At 31.9% G+C, this 16,220-nt stretch overlaps 3 protein-coding genes and 1 non-coding gene across 6 annotated transcripts; 3 read left to right on the forward strand and 1 right to left on the reverse strand.

Annotated features, from left to right (window-relative positions):
- Nucleotides 1-710: 710 nt before the first annotated feature.
- LOC125368681 (cysteine synthase-like) lies at nt 711-3,180 on the forward strand. Of its 2 annotated transcripts, none has more exons than XM_048370158.1 (10): nt 711-866; nt 970-1,079; nt 1,187-1,244; nt 1,402-1,665; nt 1,741-1,878; nt 2,014-2,065; nt 2,346-2,425; nt 2,598-2,657; nt 2,756-2,836; nt 2,969-3,180. In XM_048370158.1, exons 1-10 carry the CDS (start codon nt 828-830, stop codon nt 3,056-3,058), a joined length of 972 nt encoding a protein of 323 aa, XP_048226115.1. In that variant the 5' UTR covers nt 711-827; the 3' UTR covers nt 3,059-3,180. The 2 variants fall into 2 exon arrangements, with proteins under 2 accessions (XP_048226115.1, XP_048226116.1); XM_048370159.1 differs by having other exon boundaries at nt 2,973-3,180.
- Nucleotides 3,181-3,346: 166 nt separating this feature from the next.
- LOC125368714 lies at nt 3,347-3,507 on the reverse strand. The gene has a single exon (XR_007214480.1). It is a non-coding gene; the product is annotated as a U1 spliceosomal RNA (small nuclear RNA).
- Nucleotides 3,508-6,045: 2,538 nt separating this feature from the next.
- Nucleotides 6,046-9,624, forward strand: LOC8288434 (cysteine synthase). Of its 2 annotated transcripts, XM_015714979.3 has the most exons (12): nt 6,046-6,387; nt 6,467-6,747; nt 7,236-7,289; nt 7,399-7,508; nt 7,607-7,664; nt 7,769-8,032; nt 8,108-8,245; nt 8,329-8,380; nt 8,500-8,579; nt 8,756-8,815; nt 8,939-9,019; nt 9,185-9,624. In XM_015714979.3, exons 3-12 carry the CDS (start codon nt 7,251-7,253, stop codon nt 9,272-9,274), a joined length of 972 nt encoding a protein of 323 aa, XP_015570465.2. In that variant the 5' UTR covers nt 6,046-6,387; nt 6,467-6,747; nt 7,236-7,250; the 3' UTR covers nt 9,275-9,624. The 2 variants fall into 2 exon arrangements, with proteins under 2 accessions (XP_015570465.2, XP_015570464.2); XM_015714978.3 differs by having other exon boundaries at nt 6,046-6,747.
- Nucleotides 9,625-14,075: 4,451 nt separating this feature from the next.
- LOC125368644 (cysteine synthase-like) lies at nt 14,076-16,058 on the forward strand. Its single transcript, XM_048369884.1, has 10 exons — nt 14,076-14,119; nt 14,219-14,328; nt 14,433-14,490; nt 14,596-14,859; nt 14,949-15,086; nt 15,177-15,228; nt 15,361-15,440; nt 15,533-15,592; nt 15,674-15,754; nt 15,954-16,058. Exons 1-10 carry the CDS (start codon nt 14,078-14,080, stop codon nt 16,041-16,043), a joined length of 975 nt encoding a protein of 324 aa, XP_048225841.1. The 5' UTR covers nt 14,076-14,077; the 3' UTR covers nt 16,044-16,058.
- The last annotated feature ends 162 nt before the right edge of the window (nt 16,059-16,220 follow it).

The raw sequence follows: 16,220 nt of genomic DNA on the forward strand, positions 1-16,220 counted from the left end.
GTCACGCCTTGACAAGAGTCTTCCGCACGAGTTCGCACTTCCTCCAAAAGACTTTGCTTTTGACAAAATGATGACTTAAAACATGTTTTAGGCTAGATTTTGCCCATCCTCGAGCATTTCATCACCTAAGCTAGAATAAACATAATTTCCATAATTAAGTACATTATCCAACCAAATCGCAAAGGAATTAAACACAATAAATATAACTATTTTTGACCTGTCAAGAAGCCACACGGACAATAATAATAATAAAATCCATCCCTGCAAATTAGTCTTATCCAATCTTTTATTTTGTCACGGTTGACCAAATAGTGAAAAATAATCACAATTTGGACAAGAAATTATCAATCAATGATATTTCTGACTTTAATGTTCATATCCAGCACTGCTTCTCTGATCTCTATTAATGTTCACTGCTTCTGTCTTTAGCCAACAAGAAAAAGAGAATCTTGATTCTTGACTATGACACGGACAGCTGAAGTAATAAGTCTTGGGACTACCTCCTTAAATGGATGGGACATGCAATTTATAGATTGTGGCTATCTAATGAAATGGACAGCACATGCATTTACAGACAAAGCAACTAATCTTGCACGTGCATATATTATATATAGACAGAGTTTACAGATTGCACACGCAATATATACTTGTAGATTTGCTTTATATCTGGTAATATTTATAATCTTTTACTGCTGCTATTGTTGAGTTCATTTCAGTCGACGTTGTATTCTTGTTTTCTTCTTCTTCTTCTTCTTCTTCTTCTCACTTTCTCTCAGCTTCCTGCAAATCCAGTCACATTTTTCCGCTTGCAGACTGCCAAGAAAGATATGGAGAACAAGTGTGGAATCAAGAAAGATATTACTGAAGTATATTTTAGCCATCTTTTCTATAGTTTTTGACTTTGGAATACCAATAACTACTGCTTCTAATAATGTTCATCTTCTTCTATTTTCATCTTGACTTGTGCAGTTAATAGGAAATACCCCTTTGGTATATCTGAATAAGGTTGTGGACGGCTGTGTAGCTCGCATTGCTGCAAAGCTTGAAATGTTCGAACCAACCGCTAGTGTGAAAGACAGGCACTCTTTCTTTCCACCTGTTTGTGTTTATTCTTTCCTAATATGGAAAAATAAACAAGTCTTTATTGCTGAACTGATGTCATACATTTTCATTTTTGCTTATGCAGAATTGCATACAGCATGATCCGGGATGCAGAAGATAAGGGCTTAATTACTCCAGGGAAGGTTAGTCATGAGGCCTTGCTAGATATTCATTCTTTTTTAATAAAATATCAAAGTCAAATGAAGGAAATATGGATTTCTGAAAGGTGTTAAAATGAAGGAGAGATTAACAATTGTTTTCCTTTTGTTCCTATTGCTGTTTAAAATATGCTGCCTAAAGACCGTCCTAGTTGAACCCACGAGTGGCAACACCGGTATTGGTTTGGCAGCAATTGCTGCGGTGAAAGGTTACAAACTTATACTCACCATGCCCGCTTCAATGAGTCTCGAAAGAAGAACTGTGCTACGAGCTCTTGGAGCTGAGGTTCGCCTTTCTGATCCGGTCAGGTCCTTTCCAGGAGCACTTGAGAAGGCAGAGGAGATACTAAATAAATTACCTGATGGCTACATGCTTCAGCAATTTGAAAATCCTGCGAATCCAAAGGTATATCTTGCATCCATCTAGTACGTGGATTTGTTGTAGAAGGACTATAGATCATGTTTGTTGCTGATTTTGTAGATTCATTACGAGACCACTGGCCCAGAAATATGGAGAGACACCAGTGGGAAAGTTGATATCTTGGTTTCAGGAATTGGAACTGGTGGTACTGCAACTGGAGCTGGAAGATTCCTTAAGGAGAAGAACAAAGACATTAAGGTTTATTCTGGATGTCTTCTTCTGAGAGACTCTTATGTCAAATATGTTAAAGGATCTTTTTCTTTGTCTTTTTAAATCTTAATTGTGCTCCAACTGGAGTATGAATTGGTTTTGCTTTAATTCCTTTATGCATAGGTGTATGGTATAGAACCAGAAGAAAGTGCAGTCCTGAATGGAGAAAAACCTGGTGAGTAATGAATTCTTCTAATTATTGAATCTTTTACCGGGCAGCTACAATCTTGGAGGAATAAAAGAAATGTATATGTACCATCATTGAGGCTTTACTTATTTTTAGTCTTTTCATCTTTTAAAGATGTCACGGAACCAGAAGGTTAATGGATGACACATATTAATTGATTTATTGTTGCGTGCTCGTGTATTTACTACTTCATTCTAATTCCCTATGGTTATCACTCTTTATAACTATTCACCGTGGAAAAGAAAATTGCTTGATATACTTGTGACAGGCCCGCATCTGATCCAAGGACTTGGTGCTGGAATCGTTCCTAATGTTCTGGACGTGGAGTTGCTGGATGAAGTTTTTAAAGTAAGTTTAAGAACCATGGTATCTGGGATTTTCTCTGAATGTTCGTTTAACAGTTAGGAACGAATAATGAAGCTACTACTATAACTATAAAGAACTGGCCTACCATATACAAACATTTGTGTGCCTGAAAAATGTCGCTTAATAACTTTTGGTGTCTGTTATTTTTGTTTAGATCTCAGGTGAGGAAGCCATTGAAACTACTAAGCTGCTTGCCCTGAAAGAAGGTTTGCTGGTAGGAAATGGTTGATTTCCCTGCTACTGTTGTTGCTTGTTCTCCTTTTCTTTTTGTGCACTTGTGACTATCTTTTTTCTGCTTTTATCTTTACATAGGTGGGTATATCTTCTGGGGCTGCAGCAGCAGCTGCAATTAGATTGGCAAAGAGACCTGAAAATGCAGGGAAACTCATTGTTGTAAGCTTATTGCCTTCTCCTGTTCAATATGCACACCCAACAAGTGACATTTGTTTGTTGCAGCCAAAGTAAGTTATAATTCAATCCAACACTCCCATTTAATCAGAGTAATTTTTTTCGCTTTCCATGCAGGCAGTATTCCCAAGTTTTGGAGAGCGTTACTTATCTTCCAAGCTTTTTGATTCAATCAGGCAAGAGGTGGAAAACATGACTTATGAATGACTTCTTCCAAGTTATCGGTTAATAGCAGCTTTTGAAATTTTCAAATGTTTTAAATTATACGTATGTACTTTTCTATGAATTGAAAAGTCAATCAGAAATATCAGCAGAAACCATTAAAATCATTCGATTCGGATAAACATAACCAGAATAACTTTAAACAGAAGGTGAATTTCAGACAATCGAAACTGACGACTAATTTGGTCAGAGTCATAGGATTCGGATAAACATAACCAGAATAACTTTAAACAGACAGTGAATTTCAGACAATGGATATTGACGACTAAATTGGACGGGCCGCGCGAACGCAGGCCCCCACTGTCACAAATTATGACGTAGGCTCTCCCAACTTGGGGAGACCTTAGGCCAGCACCCCTCCCAAGTGCAATGAAGGTCACAAACCTAGGCCATGAACCTTATTGATCACCCATCGACCCCGTCCAGGTAAGTATGTTTGCCAGTTGCTTTGGGCCTTGTATTTGTAGATTGGTTCTTGCTCTCTCTTTTCTTTCCTAGCCGATGTGGGATTGAAGTTCAATTTCAACATAGCAAAAGGCATGCCAAAGCCATCACTAATAAGTTAAAAACGTTCATTTCATTTCTTTTTTTATTGTTCAGTCCAAAACGTTCAAATTTCAACATAGCAAAAGTATCGAGAAATATTGCACTCTTGTTTCATTTGTTTATCAGGCAGCTCTAATTGCAGAAAGAGCATGTAGATATTATTGCTTATTGGCTCAGCTGCCAAGTATTTGGTCATCTATCATCTAATTTTGTAATTCTTTTCTGTGGAATGAGAGTTCGTGTTTCTTTTTCTATCCAATGAAATGGACAGCACATGCATTTACGTACCAAACAATTAATCTTGCACGTGCATATTATATAGACCTAATTACTTAAATAATTATCTACTCTCAGCATCTTTTTTTAATTATCCAACTATTATAAGACAATAATTGCTATTCTGCAATTTCTTTTCTACCGTAGGATTCTAGTAATTTGAAATGAAAAATCCGATTAATGGACTAAAACGTAGGACTTGAGTTAATTATAATATTTAAAATTTAAAAAAAAAAAAGGCAAATTGCATTACTAAATTACTTCCTGACATTGATCACTTTACCAAAATGGTGTGTTTTGATAAGTAAATCAAAATACAAGGTTTTGTTCAATTCATCTCCATCTCGCAAGAAACATATAAGTTTAGGATTCTTGAAGGTGGAATTACTTTTGCAGGAAAGAGGTTATTTTTGACAATTGATTCCGCAACATATACTATTTTAAATTATTAGATTTGTTATGATTTAATTACAACTGTTAAATAAAAAATCTATTAACAAAAATAATATATTATTTATTAATAGTTATATGTAATATATGTGTAAAATTCATCAATATTTATATTATATTTTATCAATTATACAATTTAAAAAAAAAACTTAATAATTTTATTTTCTTAAGAATAAAAAATTTTATGACACGGTGTTATTGACACTAAATAATGATCCATTACTTTTTTTTTATATAAATATGTATTTTTTAGGTTAACTAATATTTGTTGTAACGATTTTTAAAATGTATTTTTTGAAGGATCATTATTTGGTGTCATATAATGTCACTGTCATAAAAATTTTACTTTTAATAAAAAAAACTAATATAATTGGTAGAATAAAATATAAATATCATTGAATTTTACAAGTATATTACATGCAATCCCTAATGAACAATCTATTATTCTATTAGTATTTCTTTTTAATAATTATAATTATTCTAATAAATTTAATAATTTAAAATATATATAGCACAGATATCATGTTACACCGATATAGTATAAACATCTAAAAAGTTAAAAGTCACATTAAATTTTATTGTTGCTCATTTCAAAGTGTCAAAATTCAACCGTTAACTATCCCAAATTGTTTCAACAAAATTATTTTGAAAAAACGAAAAAAGAGGTTAAACCTGCTTTTTCTGTGTGAGAGATGCCAACGGTGCGTATAATACTCGTTACACACAAAACAGAAAAAGTTGGAATTGTTGGCTCTTGCCATTTTCCATTTTGTGTTCCATCTTTTACCACCCATTTAAATCAATTCAAAAAAATTATAATTTCAACTTTTTATTCTATTTTTGGCATTTTATGGGATGATAATTTAATATAATGTTGATTTATAAAGAAAGATTCTAATATTTGACAAAAAAATTGGAAAACATATTTTTTGTGTGTATGAAGTGGAGATTTATTTTATTTTATTGATTTTAACATATGATTTTACTATAAATTTGTAAGACCATTTATAATCATGTCTTCACTATTTCTATAATAATAATATTTAAATATAAAAAATAAAAAATTCAATGAAATTCTTATATTTTTATTTTTATAAGAATTAATAATATTTTTAATTTTATTTTATAATTTTCAGAGATATAAATAAAAAAATTTTAAATATCAAATAACGAAAATATTCAATTTTCATAAAATCTTTTTGACTCTTATTCTAAAGGTCACTATTTAATTTGTTTATTGGAGCCATAGGTTATTTTTATTGAAACAATAATCCACAGATGATTATGTAATAAAAAGTTATAGCAAACCCCGTAGCTACTTGTACTAAAAAAAACAAGTAAGCATAATTCTTCCTGTACAAAATATTATTAAAATCTATAGTATTTTTTGTAAAATTTAAGATAAAACTATAAAGTTTGACTATTTAAATAGTCAAACCAATTGCCTTACTTCTATTTAAAAAGATAATAACTCCACTGAGGTTTCATTTTATCAGATAATTCTTTTGAATAAATAATTTAATATAATAATATATATATTTTATATATACAAGGTGGCATTAGAATGAAATGCCATATTACAGCTATAGGCAACATATTTTAGAATTTTTTGTATGCGTGGCATTAGTTCTGTTGACGTGGCTTTCTATTCATTAACCTCATTCCAAGTGGGATGAGAGCCGCGCCCTGACATTTCGCCAGCTACGCGCGACTGTTATTTTATAACGACGGTCAACGGTCTCACTGTCCGTTTTTCAAGGAGAAGTTGCAAAACCATGAAGAACGAGATGGTAAACTATATCCGACTCGCCGGTGACAATTCGATGAACATGATTGATTTCGTTTCAGATCATCGGCAGAAATTGATCTCGAAGAGTAGAGCAAAATAAACAAATAAATAATTATCTAATTAGTCATCAGCGAAATTTTAATTCTGCAGTCATGGCTGTATGATCGGACATGCATGTGTTCAACTAAACGCAAACCCATTTGCGAGATAGTATGACTTCGGGCAAGCTTAAAATTTATGGTGGTGAAGAAAGGTTATAATTGTACTTTGGCTGACACTATATTCTTGCCAGATAGAACAACTCTCACTTCTTCTTTTTTTCTTTTTAAAAGAATTATTAGGTTTGAAGTTGTTATCATGGAGTTGAAGTCAAAGAAGTTTAGCAGAGAGAAGAGGAAGGATAGGTAGGCTAGACATATACACCCACCAAAACAAGAATAATAAAAACAAAGAAACAACTGGAAATGGGACTATCTGTATCTTGGCAACTTTATATTCAGTGTATTTGTATTTTCGATAACTTTAATTAACCAATAGTGCTATAAGGCAACACCAAATATTGAATTTAAGATTTGCAGGCGGAAGAGATATTTTTCACATTCTTTGGCAGCAGGTTTGCACTTCTTACTCTCTCTCGCCGCTCACCTTTTGCAATCATCTGCTTAATTCAATTGCTACTGCTGATACTGGAGATTATGCTGTTATATCCTGAGTACTGATGCTGTATTTATGCATAGTTTTGGTTCTTGACGATGAGATTTTTACTTGGTCTATAGCTGCTATCCTGTTTTTCTATTTTTTGATATTTCACAAGAGTAGTAAACTTATAATTTCTACTGCAGGTTTAAGGATTTTTATCATCTTTTTTTTTTTTTTTTATTGAAGTCTACTGCCAATGGTAGCATCCGTATATATTTTCGATGTGTGATTAAGGGTTGAATTGAGTTCAGTCATAGTACTACACTTTCATCTGCTTTGATGAGTCCGTTCATGGAATAGTACCATAGGATTCCAACTCAAAAAGCTTTCTTTGTTCTTGTCCAATTGTTTCCTTTTGTCCTTTATCTTTCTAATTCTTCCCACTTCTTTAAATTTTTGCAGAACACCTGGAAAGATATGGAGGCCAATTGCGAGATAAAGAAAGATGTTACTGAAGTATATTTTCCTTGACCTTTTCGTATTGCTTTGGTTTCAGATAACACTTCTGCATATAGTTTATGTAATTATGCATCTTCTTCTTGCCTTTCCGTTGGGACTAATGCAGTTAATTGGCAATACACCTATGGTATATCTCAATAATATTGTGGATGGTTGCGTAGCCCGGATTGCTGCCAAGCTTGAAATGATGGAACCTGTCTCTAGTGTTAAAGACAGGCAATTTTAAAAAAAAAAATGTTGTTCTATATTTTCTTTATATCAATGCACAAGCATTCATGAATTAAAACAAAGAATTTTCTTTTTCATCAATCCAGAATTGCATACAGCATGATCAAAGATGCAGAAGATAAAGGCTTGATTACTCCAGGGAAGGTTAGTTACTATCATTTTTTTCGTTCAGTAATAGAGGTTTAATCACAGCCTACACTAATCCGTTCCCTTTGTTTGTGGATGTTGCTGAAATGTACTGACTAAAGACCGTACTGATTGAACCGACAAGTGGTAACACTGGCATTGGATTAGCAGCAATAGCGGCAATGAAGGGTTATAAAATTATCCTTACCATGCCTGCTTCAATGAGTCTTGAGAGAAGAATTGTGCTACGTGCTCTTGGAGCCGAAGTTTACCTTACTGATCCAGCCAAGGGCTTTAATGGGGTACTTGAGAAAACTGATGAGATACTAAATAAGACACCTAATGGCTATATCTTTCGGCAATTCGAAAATCCTGCCAATCCAAAGGTATAAATTTTCAGTCTTTTTGAATTTCAATTGATGATTAAAGGATTTAGAGATTAGTCTTTTGCTTTTGTGTAGATTCATTATGAAACAACTGGTCCAGAAATATGGAGAGACTCGGGAGGCAAAGTTGATGCCTTGGTTGCAGGGATTGGAACTGGTGGAACTGTGACTGGAGCTGGCAGATTCCTCAAGGAGAAAAACTCAGATATTAAGGTTTGTTCTGTTTGTCAATGTTTGAATTCAGAGCTTAAGAAAGATATATTTATATTAACAATGTACTTTTCTGTTATGCATAGGTGTATGGTGTAGAACCAGTTGAAAGTGCAATCTTAAATGGAGGAAGACCTGGTGAGTATTGACTTTATTGAAATTTGATACTCAATTTGTCATCCATTAATTTCTCTCAAGGTAGTGATGTTTTCATTATTGATTTCTCTTCTGTTAAAATTGCTTCACACTTGTCAAAGGGCCGCATCTGATCCAAGGAATTGGTGCTGGTATCATTCCTAGTGTTCTGAATGTTGACTTGCTGGATGCAGTTCTCCAGGTAAGTCTAAAACCATTCAGCCAGGCATTGTTGTTGAGTCAACATGTACTTCTATTAGCATTTTGGAGCGAAAGGTGAAGCTACTAGTGTAAATTGTGATAAATGAAGAGTAACAATAAAGCTGCAAAGGCATTTGTTTTCTCTTTTCTTTTTTTGATGGTGGTGTTACTTTATAGGTATCAAGTGAGGAAGCTATTGAAACCACTAAGCTGCTTGCCTTGAAAGAAGGTTTGCTGGTATGAAAGGGTTTACCTTCCTTTTAGCGTTTTTAGTTTCCAGATCTGTCTTATTCACTTATGATGCAATTGCAAGCTATTGAGTTTCTACTGATTTTTCTTTCTTTTGTATTATTTTCACAGGTTGGGATATCTTCTGGAGCTGCAGCTGCTGCTGCAATTAGATTGGCAAAGAGGCCTGAAAGTGCAGGGAAACTCATTGTTGTAAGCTTCATTGCCTTCTTCTGATTGGTATTGAATTTGCTTGTTCGTACTTTGTTTAAAGTAGATGTTGCCATCATGTGCGCATGCATTAAACTGCTCCAGTCTGCAACATTTCTCAGTCCAACTCCAATATCCATCAATCTTTTTCTTTTGCTTTTTCTGCAGGTGGTATTCCCCAGTTTAGGAGAACGTTACTTATCTTCCAAGCTCTTTGAGTCCATTAGGCAAGAGGTGGAAAACATGACTTTTGATTGAGACCAATTCAAGAATATTCAACTTATCGGTTGTTACAGCACTGAATTTTATGATGTGACATACTCTCATAATTGTAACTTCTGCAGTAGTCCTGTGTAGTGTACTTGTGCCAGCCAACCCTCGAGTGTCAGTTAATTTTATTGAGATACATAGGCGTACTTTTGAGGATGAGCCTCGTTGCAACAGTAACATTATTCCCCTTATTATGGTATGGATGTTAATTTTATACTCGGCCATACAAAAAGCTCTCCTGCCAATGCGTGAGGAAGTTTTCAAGTCCAAGTTTTTAATTGCTGCTCGCTTGTCAAGGATCTATAAGTAGCAATAGTTAAAATGCTGTCTTTTCGTTATATTTGCCATCTTACCTCAAGCTGTTCTTTCATATATAATTAACGTATCAAATTTCTGGTGATAAGAAAAGTCAGTTGCACTTCAAAAATTAATCAATTAAATATTTTTTAAAATTTTTTTAAATAAATTACTTTTAATGATTTCATGAATTTTTAATAATTTTTATAGAATATACGATTTCATGAGAATTTTTTTAATTTAATATGTTTTAAAAAATATTTATTATTTTAAAATGAAAGTTTGTTAAATTCTCGTTTTAGAGTGGTTTGAAAATAAATTCTTAATTTATGGTGAAAATTGCTGAAATGGAGGGATAAATTTATTGATCAAATTATTCACCAGTTGAATTAGCGAACAAGCCTCTGTCCACCGGTTCCTATCCTCTATTTCAATTGGCGGACAGGAAGTAAATTGACGTTAACTATTAAAAATTTTTGTTAGTATTATTGTAACTATTATTGTTATTATATATATATATATATATATAATTTTAATAACTTTAATGATATTATATATATAATTACTTTTTGGTGAAAATAAATATTTTTAATGGGTTAAAATTATGATTTTCGTATAAAACATATAATGTTAATATAAAAGTATAAATTAATATAAAAATATATATTAAAAATTTAAATTGGACTAAATTAATATTGTAGATTCAATTTGGTTTATTTATTAATTCAATTTGATTTATTTATTAGTCTGTTGGTTAGATTCAATTTGATATCTTCAAGATTTTTAATTTAATTTATTTTATTGTTTAATTTTAGTTAAGTTCAAATTTTTTTTGTTCTATAATCTCAGTTTCTTTTAATTTTTATTTTATTTTTAAGATCCTTAATTATTTAGTTCAATTTAGTTTGTTACAACTAATTATTAACTCTATAATGAATAATTTTAGTTTTAGTATTGTATCTATTATTATTATTATTATTATCGGTAGTACTATTATGATAATTTTTTATTAATACTTGCATCTTTAATTTTTGTTATTATTAAAAATTATATTAACAATATTGTAATAGGTATTTAAAGTGTTAAATTAAAGTATATATATATATATATATATATATATATATAAATATGTTGAAAAACCCCATATAGTTGTGCAACGAAAGCTGTAAACATTTCACAACTCATGTAATTAATCTCATGGAATTAAGGTTACAAGTTGTAATTGAAGATTTAATTTGAAAAAGGAAATAACTTTTTTTTATGAACGTGAAGAACACAGAGAAAAAGACTACAACCTTTGAAGAGCATACATAATTCAATTTTTTATTGTTGATGATGTTTCTGTTAGAGAATCAAATATAAATTCGCAATTGCAAATCCTATAGATTATTTCACACAACCGACCTCAAGCAAAGCTATTCAATTCTTGAAGATGAAGAATTCTTTTTTCTCTCTTAAATTTCCTACTACGATAAACTTATTATAATAGTAAGTATGTCAAATTATCTCTCTCTTCTTCTTATGATAATAGGAGTAAGAAACTCTCTTATATAGTATTAAGGATTCATAATCCTCAACATAGTTGTACATACACATGTCATTACAAAACTCTTTTGTTACACGTGTCAAGCTGCTTTCTTAACACATGTTATTATAAACCCTTTTATAATGACACATGTCAAGTTGCTGTACAAATACATGTCATTACAAACTCTTTTGTGATGACATGTGTCAAGCTCCTTAAATATATTATACATTATCATTAGTTAGACATTTACGGACTTTAACTTCAGAAGATGCTAGTGTTCCTACTCGAGGTACAAGTCAAGTCCATCGTGGTGCTTGAGTTGATCTTAACGCGTGTGACTTTCTAGGTTATTAATTGGTAATGAGAATTTAAAATTAAATCTTAATATTCATTAAAATATTTTAATCAACTAAGAGAACAATTAAATAATATTAAATTTTAATATTAATTAAAACACTTTAATCACTAATAGAACAATTAAATAATTTTCTCTCAATCGTTTTCATAAATTATAAGTGACATCTAGCAACATATTATAATTACCCAATTAATAATAATGGCATTGATCATCTATGAATTCTTTATTTATGATTACCGTGAAATTAAATTCTTCTATTGAATAATATCTCGATCAAGTGATGATCATGGAATAGTCAAATCAACTAACTTGATTCTATGACCAAATCCATGAATACATCTCGACTAAATATGATTAATGTGAAATTTTTTTTTCCATTAATCATAATTACCTCGGCCAAGGATTTCTGAGTCAAGATGTTATCGGATCGCATAAGATATTCTCATTGTTTACTCAAAGTAATGGATTCCTTGTTAATGAACACTTACCTCCATGCATATGCACTCGAGCCACTATTTCAAGTACTCATTCTAGGTACGAACGAATACTTAAAGCATAAGCAAATCCCAATTACATATTCATGAGATAACTCTGCCACCTCAGGTTTAAGGATTAGTTACACCATCACAACTTAATAATAAATCAGTGACTTAAGTAAATCATCCATGTGATTCATTATTTCTTCAAGTCATGTCCAGTCCATTCATCTCACAAGTGACCCAAAACGATTAACTTAGTAACTCATACTAAATGGTATGAGACTCACTATTCGATATATATTAGTATCTCATATTAATCATATGGTTAAACGCATTATGTTGGTCTTTCAGATTAAAATGTCCAATATTTAATCTTATAACCAATAACTATTTTATAATATTTATTCTAAAATCATCCGTCACTCATATTCTCAACTCTTGAGAATTGAGTCTTTAATAAATATTATTGGACTCATTCAATAATTATATTACTACAAAAATAAATGATAGACAACTGCCATTAATAAAATGATATTTATTACATAATAATATCACAATGTATGAACTAAAAAAAAGTCCAATTGACTTTTAGGACATACAATATATATATATATATATATATATATATATATATATATATATATATATATATATATATATATATATATATATATATATATATATATATATGCATGGCTTTGCATGCAATTGTGATGGTTGCATTTGCATTACTCTGTCTGCCACTTCAGCAAGCGGACAGATGGATTCAATTTCTGTCCACCCGTGCAACCGGCGGATACATATATATTCTTTTTACAAGTTTGACTAATACAAAATGAGAATTAAATATAATTTTACCCTAAATATAATTTTATAGATATTGATAAATTTATATTGATTTTCACATTCTATTATTCAGTTATTTAAAAAATTACTTTTTCTATTTTATTATTCTTGTTTTTTTTTGTTTTGCATTTACTTTAAATATTATTCCACATAGTGTTATATGTAGTTTCATATAGGGATGACAATTGGAAGTGAATTTTCGATTACTTTTTCTGATCGAATCTTAATGGAACGGATTTGGATAGTAATAAACGGATTTCAAATGAGTTTGAAATTTAATTTTATTATATGTATCGGATTCAGATATCTGTTACCCGAATCCGATTGTATAAACGGATACGGGTACAGAGTACCCTAATCCGAATCCGGTACCCATTTAACTAAACCGATATCGAATAGGGTACTATTCTCTTAGGCCTATTAAGAATATTATTCATCATTTTGTTCTTCATGAACTTCAACCTTATACTTTTTATGAAAAAAAAGTAAGTCATTTTACCACTAAACCATTTAATGATATTTGTTAAAATGAGACACACATGCATGTCATATATATTGAAATTTGGTGTTGAACAATTCTGTATATATTTTTAAAATTATAGATAAAGTAATAAAATATTCAGAATGTATCATCTATTAAACTCTTACGTTTTACATCCAGCCACATGATGCATTATGTTTCTGGGTCCATAAAATAGTTTGCCATTGAATATACCTTCGTAAGTATTTTAATTTTGAATTTGTTAGGTAGACAATTGTAAAATGACTATTCTACTGCTAACTTTTAAAAATTGTTGTACCAGGATTAAAATTCCAAATTCAACAACCAGTGAGTTGAAATCAAACAAATTTACTTGAGAGAGTGGGAACCTTGACAGCGAGAAAATTCAAAAGAAAAAGATGGCATCATGATGTTGCCATTTAGCAGTGGATAATTCAATGGTAATAACCTCAGATGTATATATATATATATAAGGCAAAGTCTGAAGCGATGGAGGAGGATTTAATTTTGCGGGTGCAGAAAATAGATAAATCTTATTAATAAAATTGCAGGTACAGAAAGTTTTGCTGATCTTTTCTTATTATCTGCAAAACAGTACAGCCGCTAGCTACTGATATTGGCTACCATGATAATATAGTTATGCTATTATATGTGCTTGCACTGTTGAGTCATAAGAATCAGGATTTTATTTCTGTCTAAATGTTCCTTCCTAGTCACCTATTATTTGCAAAAAATCGTAATCCTCTCGCTTTCTTTGTGCTTGCAGAACAGCTAGAAAGACATGGAGGAGAACTATTGTAATATCAAGAAAGATTTTACTGAAGTATATTTCTTGGCCCTTTCTATATGTTGCCTATGATTTTAACTAAAATAATTCAGCTTATATTCTGTCTTCCTTTCCTCACCATTGAAACTTATATAGTTGATAGGTAATACCCCTATGGTATACCTCAATAACATTGTGGACGGTTGTGTTGCTCGCATTGCTGCCAAGCTTGAAATGATGGAACCTGCCTCTAGTGTTAAAGACAGGCATGCATGCTTTTTCCATCTGTTTGTATATATATTAATTTCAATTCACGAACCTCTATTTTATAATTGATGCAATGGATTTTTTTTCATCTTCATACATCCAGAACTGCATACAGCATGATCAAAGATGCAGAAGATAGGGGCTTGATCACTCCAGGGAAGGTTAGTCTCTGTCCTTTATCATTTAAAAAGAAAAAAATGATTCCTCGTCCGAAGTTCTCACTTGTTGCTTTGCCGTGAATGTTGTCAAAACACAAATTTCTAAAGACCATTTTGATTGAAACTACGAGTGGCAATACTGGCATTGGAATGGCAGCTATTGCTGCAATGAAGGGTTACAAAGTTATAATCCTCATGCCTGCTTCTTCGAGTTTTGAGAGAAGAATGGTACTAAGGGCTTTTGGAGCCGAAGTTCGCCTTTTTGATCCAGCCGAGGGCTTTACTGTGACGCTTGAAAAGATTGATGAGATGTTAGCTAAAACACCTAATGGTTATATGCTTCATCAAGTGGAAAATCCTGCCAATCCAAAGGTATTTTGGTTAGTCTGTTGCAAAGTGGATTGGTGGTTAAAGGATTGATATCAGGCTGTTGTTTTCTCTTCTTTTATTTTTTGGTGTAGATTCATTACGAAACTACTGGTCCAGAAATATGGAGAGACTCAGCAGGGAAAATTGATGCCCTGGTTGCAGGGGTAGGAACTGGTGGAACTGTGACCGGAACGGGGAGATTCCTCAAGGAAAAAAGCTCAAAGATTAAGGTTTGTTCTGTCTGTTAGTGTTTCAACACTAAGGATTATGATAATCTTGCTAAGGGTGTGCTTAATTAATCCTTTTTTCTTTATGAATAGGTGTACGGCGTTGAACCAGTTGAAAGTGCAGTTCTGAATGGAGGAAATCCTGGTCAGTAATAAACTATTTCAAGTTTAAGTCCTCTTACTAATCTGACATTGGAGTGGAAACATATATAATGCAGATGCCAACGATTTCTTGTTCTGCTTCTAATAAACTGTAAAAAAAAAATCTTTCAAATAGGTCCACATTTGATCCAAGGAATTGGTTCTGGGATCATTCATAATGTTCTAGATGCTGAATTGCTAGATGAAGTTCTTCAAGTAAGTCTACAAACCATTAATCTGGCGGATTGTCTGTTGATCAACATGTACTTCTATAAGCATTTTTTTAAGTGAATCTTTTACTCTTTTAGGTATCAAGTGAGGAAGCAATTGAAACTGCTAAGCTACTTGCCTTGAAAGAAGGTTTATTGGTATGGAAAGGTTAATCTGCTTTCAATGTTGGTAGTAATTTCTATATTTCTAACAGAAGCAAGTTTTTCTTTTCCTGACAGGTTGGCATCTCTTCTGGTGCTGCTGCTGCAGCTGCAATTAAGTTGGCAAAAAGAGCTGAAAATGCTGGTAAACTTATAGTTGTAAGTTGCCATTTCCTTCTTCGAATTGGTAATTTGGACAGTATTAGCTAGCATTTACTATATGCATTAACAAGATTCACCTTAGCTTTGCTGGTACTGTCCCTAATTGCATATTAGATTAGTTTAAGCTGTTCTGTATTCATAATTTCAATCCAAACTCCATTAATCATGTGATTATCTTTTTGCTTGCTATTTGCAGGTGATATTCCCTAGTTCTGGAGAGCGTTACCTATCTTCACCGCTTTTTGATTCCATTAGGCATGAAGTGACAAACATGACTATAAATTGATTAATAGCTACTTCCACAAGTTTTAAAAATATATATATATATATATATACACACAATAAGCAAGCGGATAGGTTTTTGTTGTTGAATTTCGTATAATTATCAGGCTGTGTTGTATTTCTTCCAATTTATTATTTGATTGCTTTTCTCAAAAATAAAATTAATTTATTATTTGTTTGT

Source organism: Ricinus communis, chromosome 10 (genome assembly GCF_019578655.1).
Source record: "Ricinus communis isolate WT05 ecotype wild-type chromosome 10, ASM1957865v1, whole genome shotgun sequence".
Classification (NCBI taxonomy): domain Eukaryota; kingdom Viridiplantae; phylum Streptophyta; class Magnoliopsida; order Malpighiales; family Euphorbiaceae; genus Ricinus; species Ricinus communis.

What these genes read in the sequence shown, in the direction of transcription:
- LOC125368681 (XM_048370158.1), top strand. Translation starts at nt 828, where the DNA reads ATGGAGAACAAGTGTGGAATCAAGAAAGATATTACTGAA. An exon ending in TCAAGAAAGATATTACTGAA is followed by an intron (nt 867 to 969) that starts GTATATTTTAGC and finishes TGACTTGTGCAG; the next exon opens with TTAATAGGAAATACCCCTTT. An exon ending in TGCTGGATGAAGTTTTTAAA is followed by an intron (nt 2,426 to 2,597) that starts GTAAGTTTAAGA and finishes ATTTTTGTTTAG; the next exon opens with ATCTCAGGTGAGGAAGCCAT.
- LOC8288434 (XM_015714978.3), top strand. Translation starts at nt 7,251, where the DNA reads ATGGAGGCCAATTGCGAGATAAAGAAAGATGTTACTGAA. An exon ending in TAAAGAAAGATGTTACTGAA is followed by an intron (nt 7,290 to 7,398) that starts GTATATTTTCCT and finishes GGACTAATGCAG; the next exon opens with TTAATTGGCAATACACCTAT. An exon ending in AGAAAAACTCAGATATTAAG is followed by an intron (nt 8,246 to 8,328) that starts GTTTGTTCTGTT and finishes TGTTATGCATAG; the next exon opens with GTGTATGGTGTAGAACCAGT.
- LOC125368644 (XM_048369884.1), top strand. Translation starts at nt 14,078, where the DNA reads ATGGAGGAGAACTATTGTAATATCAAGAAAGATTTTACTGAA. An exon ending in GCCTCTAGTGTTAAAGACAG is followed by an intron (nt 14,329 to 14,432) that starts GCATGCATGCTT and finishes TCATACATCCAG; the next exon opens with AACTGCATACAGCATGATCA. An exon ending in TCTGAATGGAGGAAATCCTG is followed by an intron (nt 15,229 to 15,360) that starts GTCAGTAATAAA and finishes TCTTTCAAATAG; the next exon opens with GTCCACATTTGATCCAAGGA.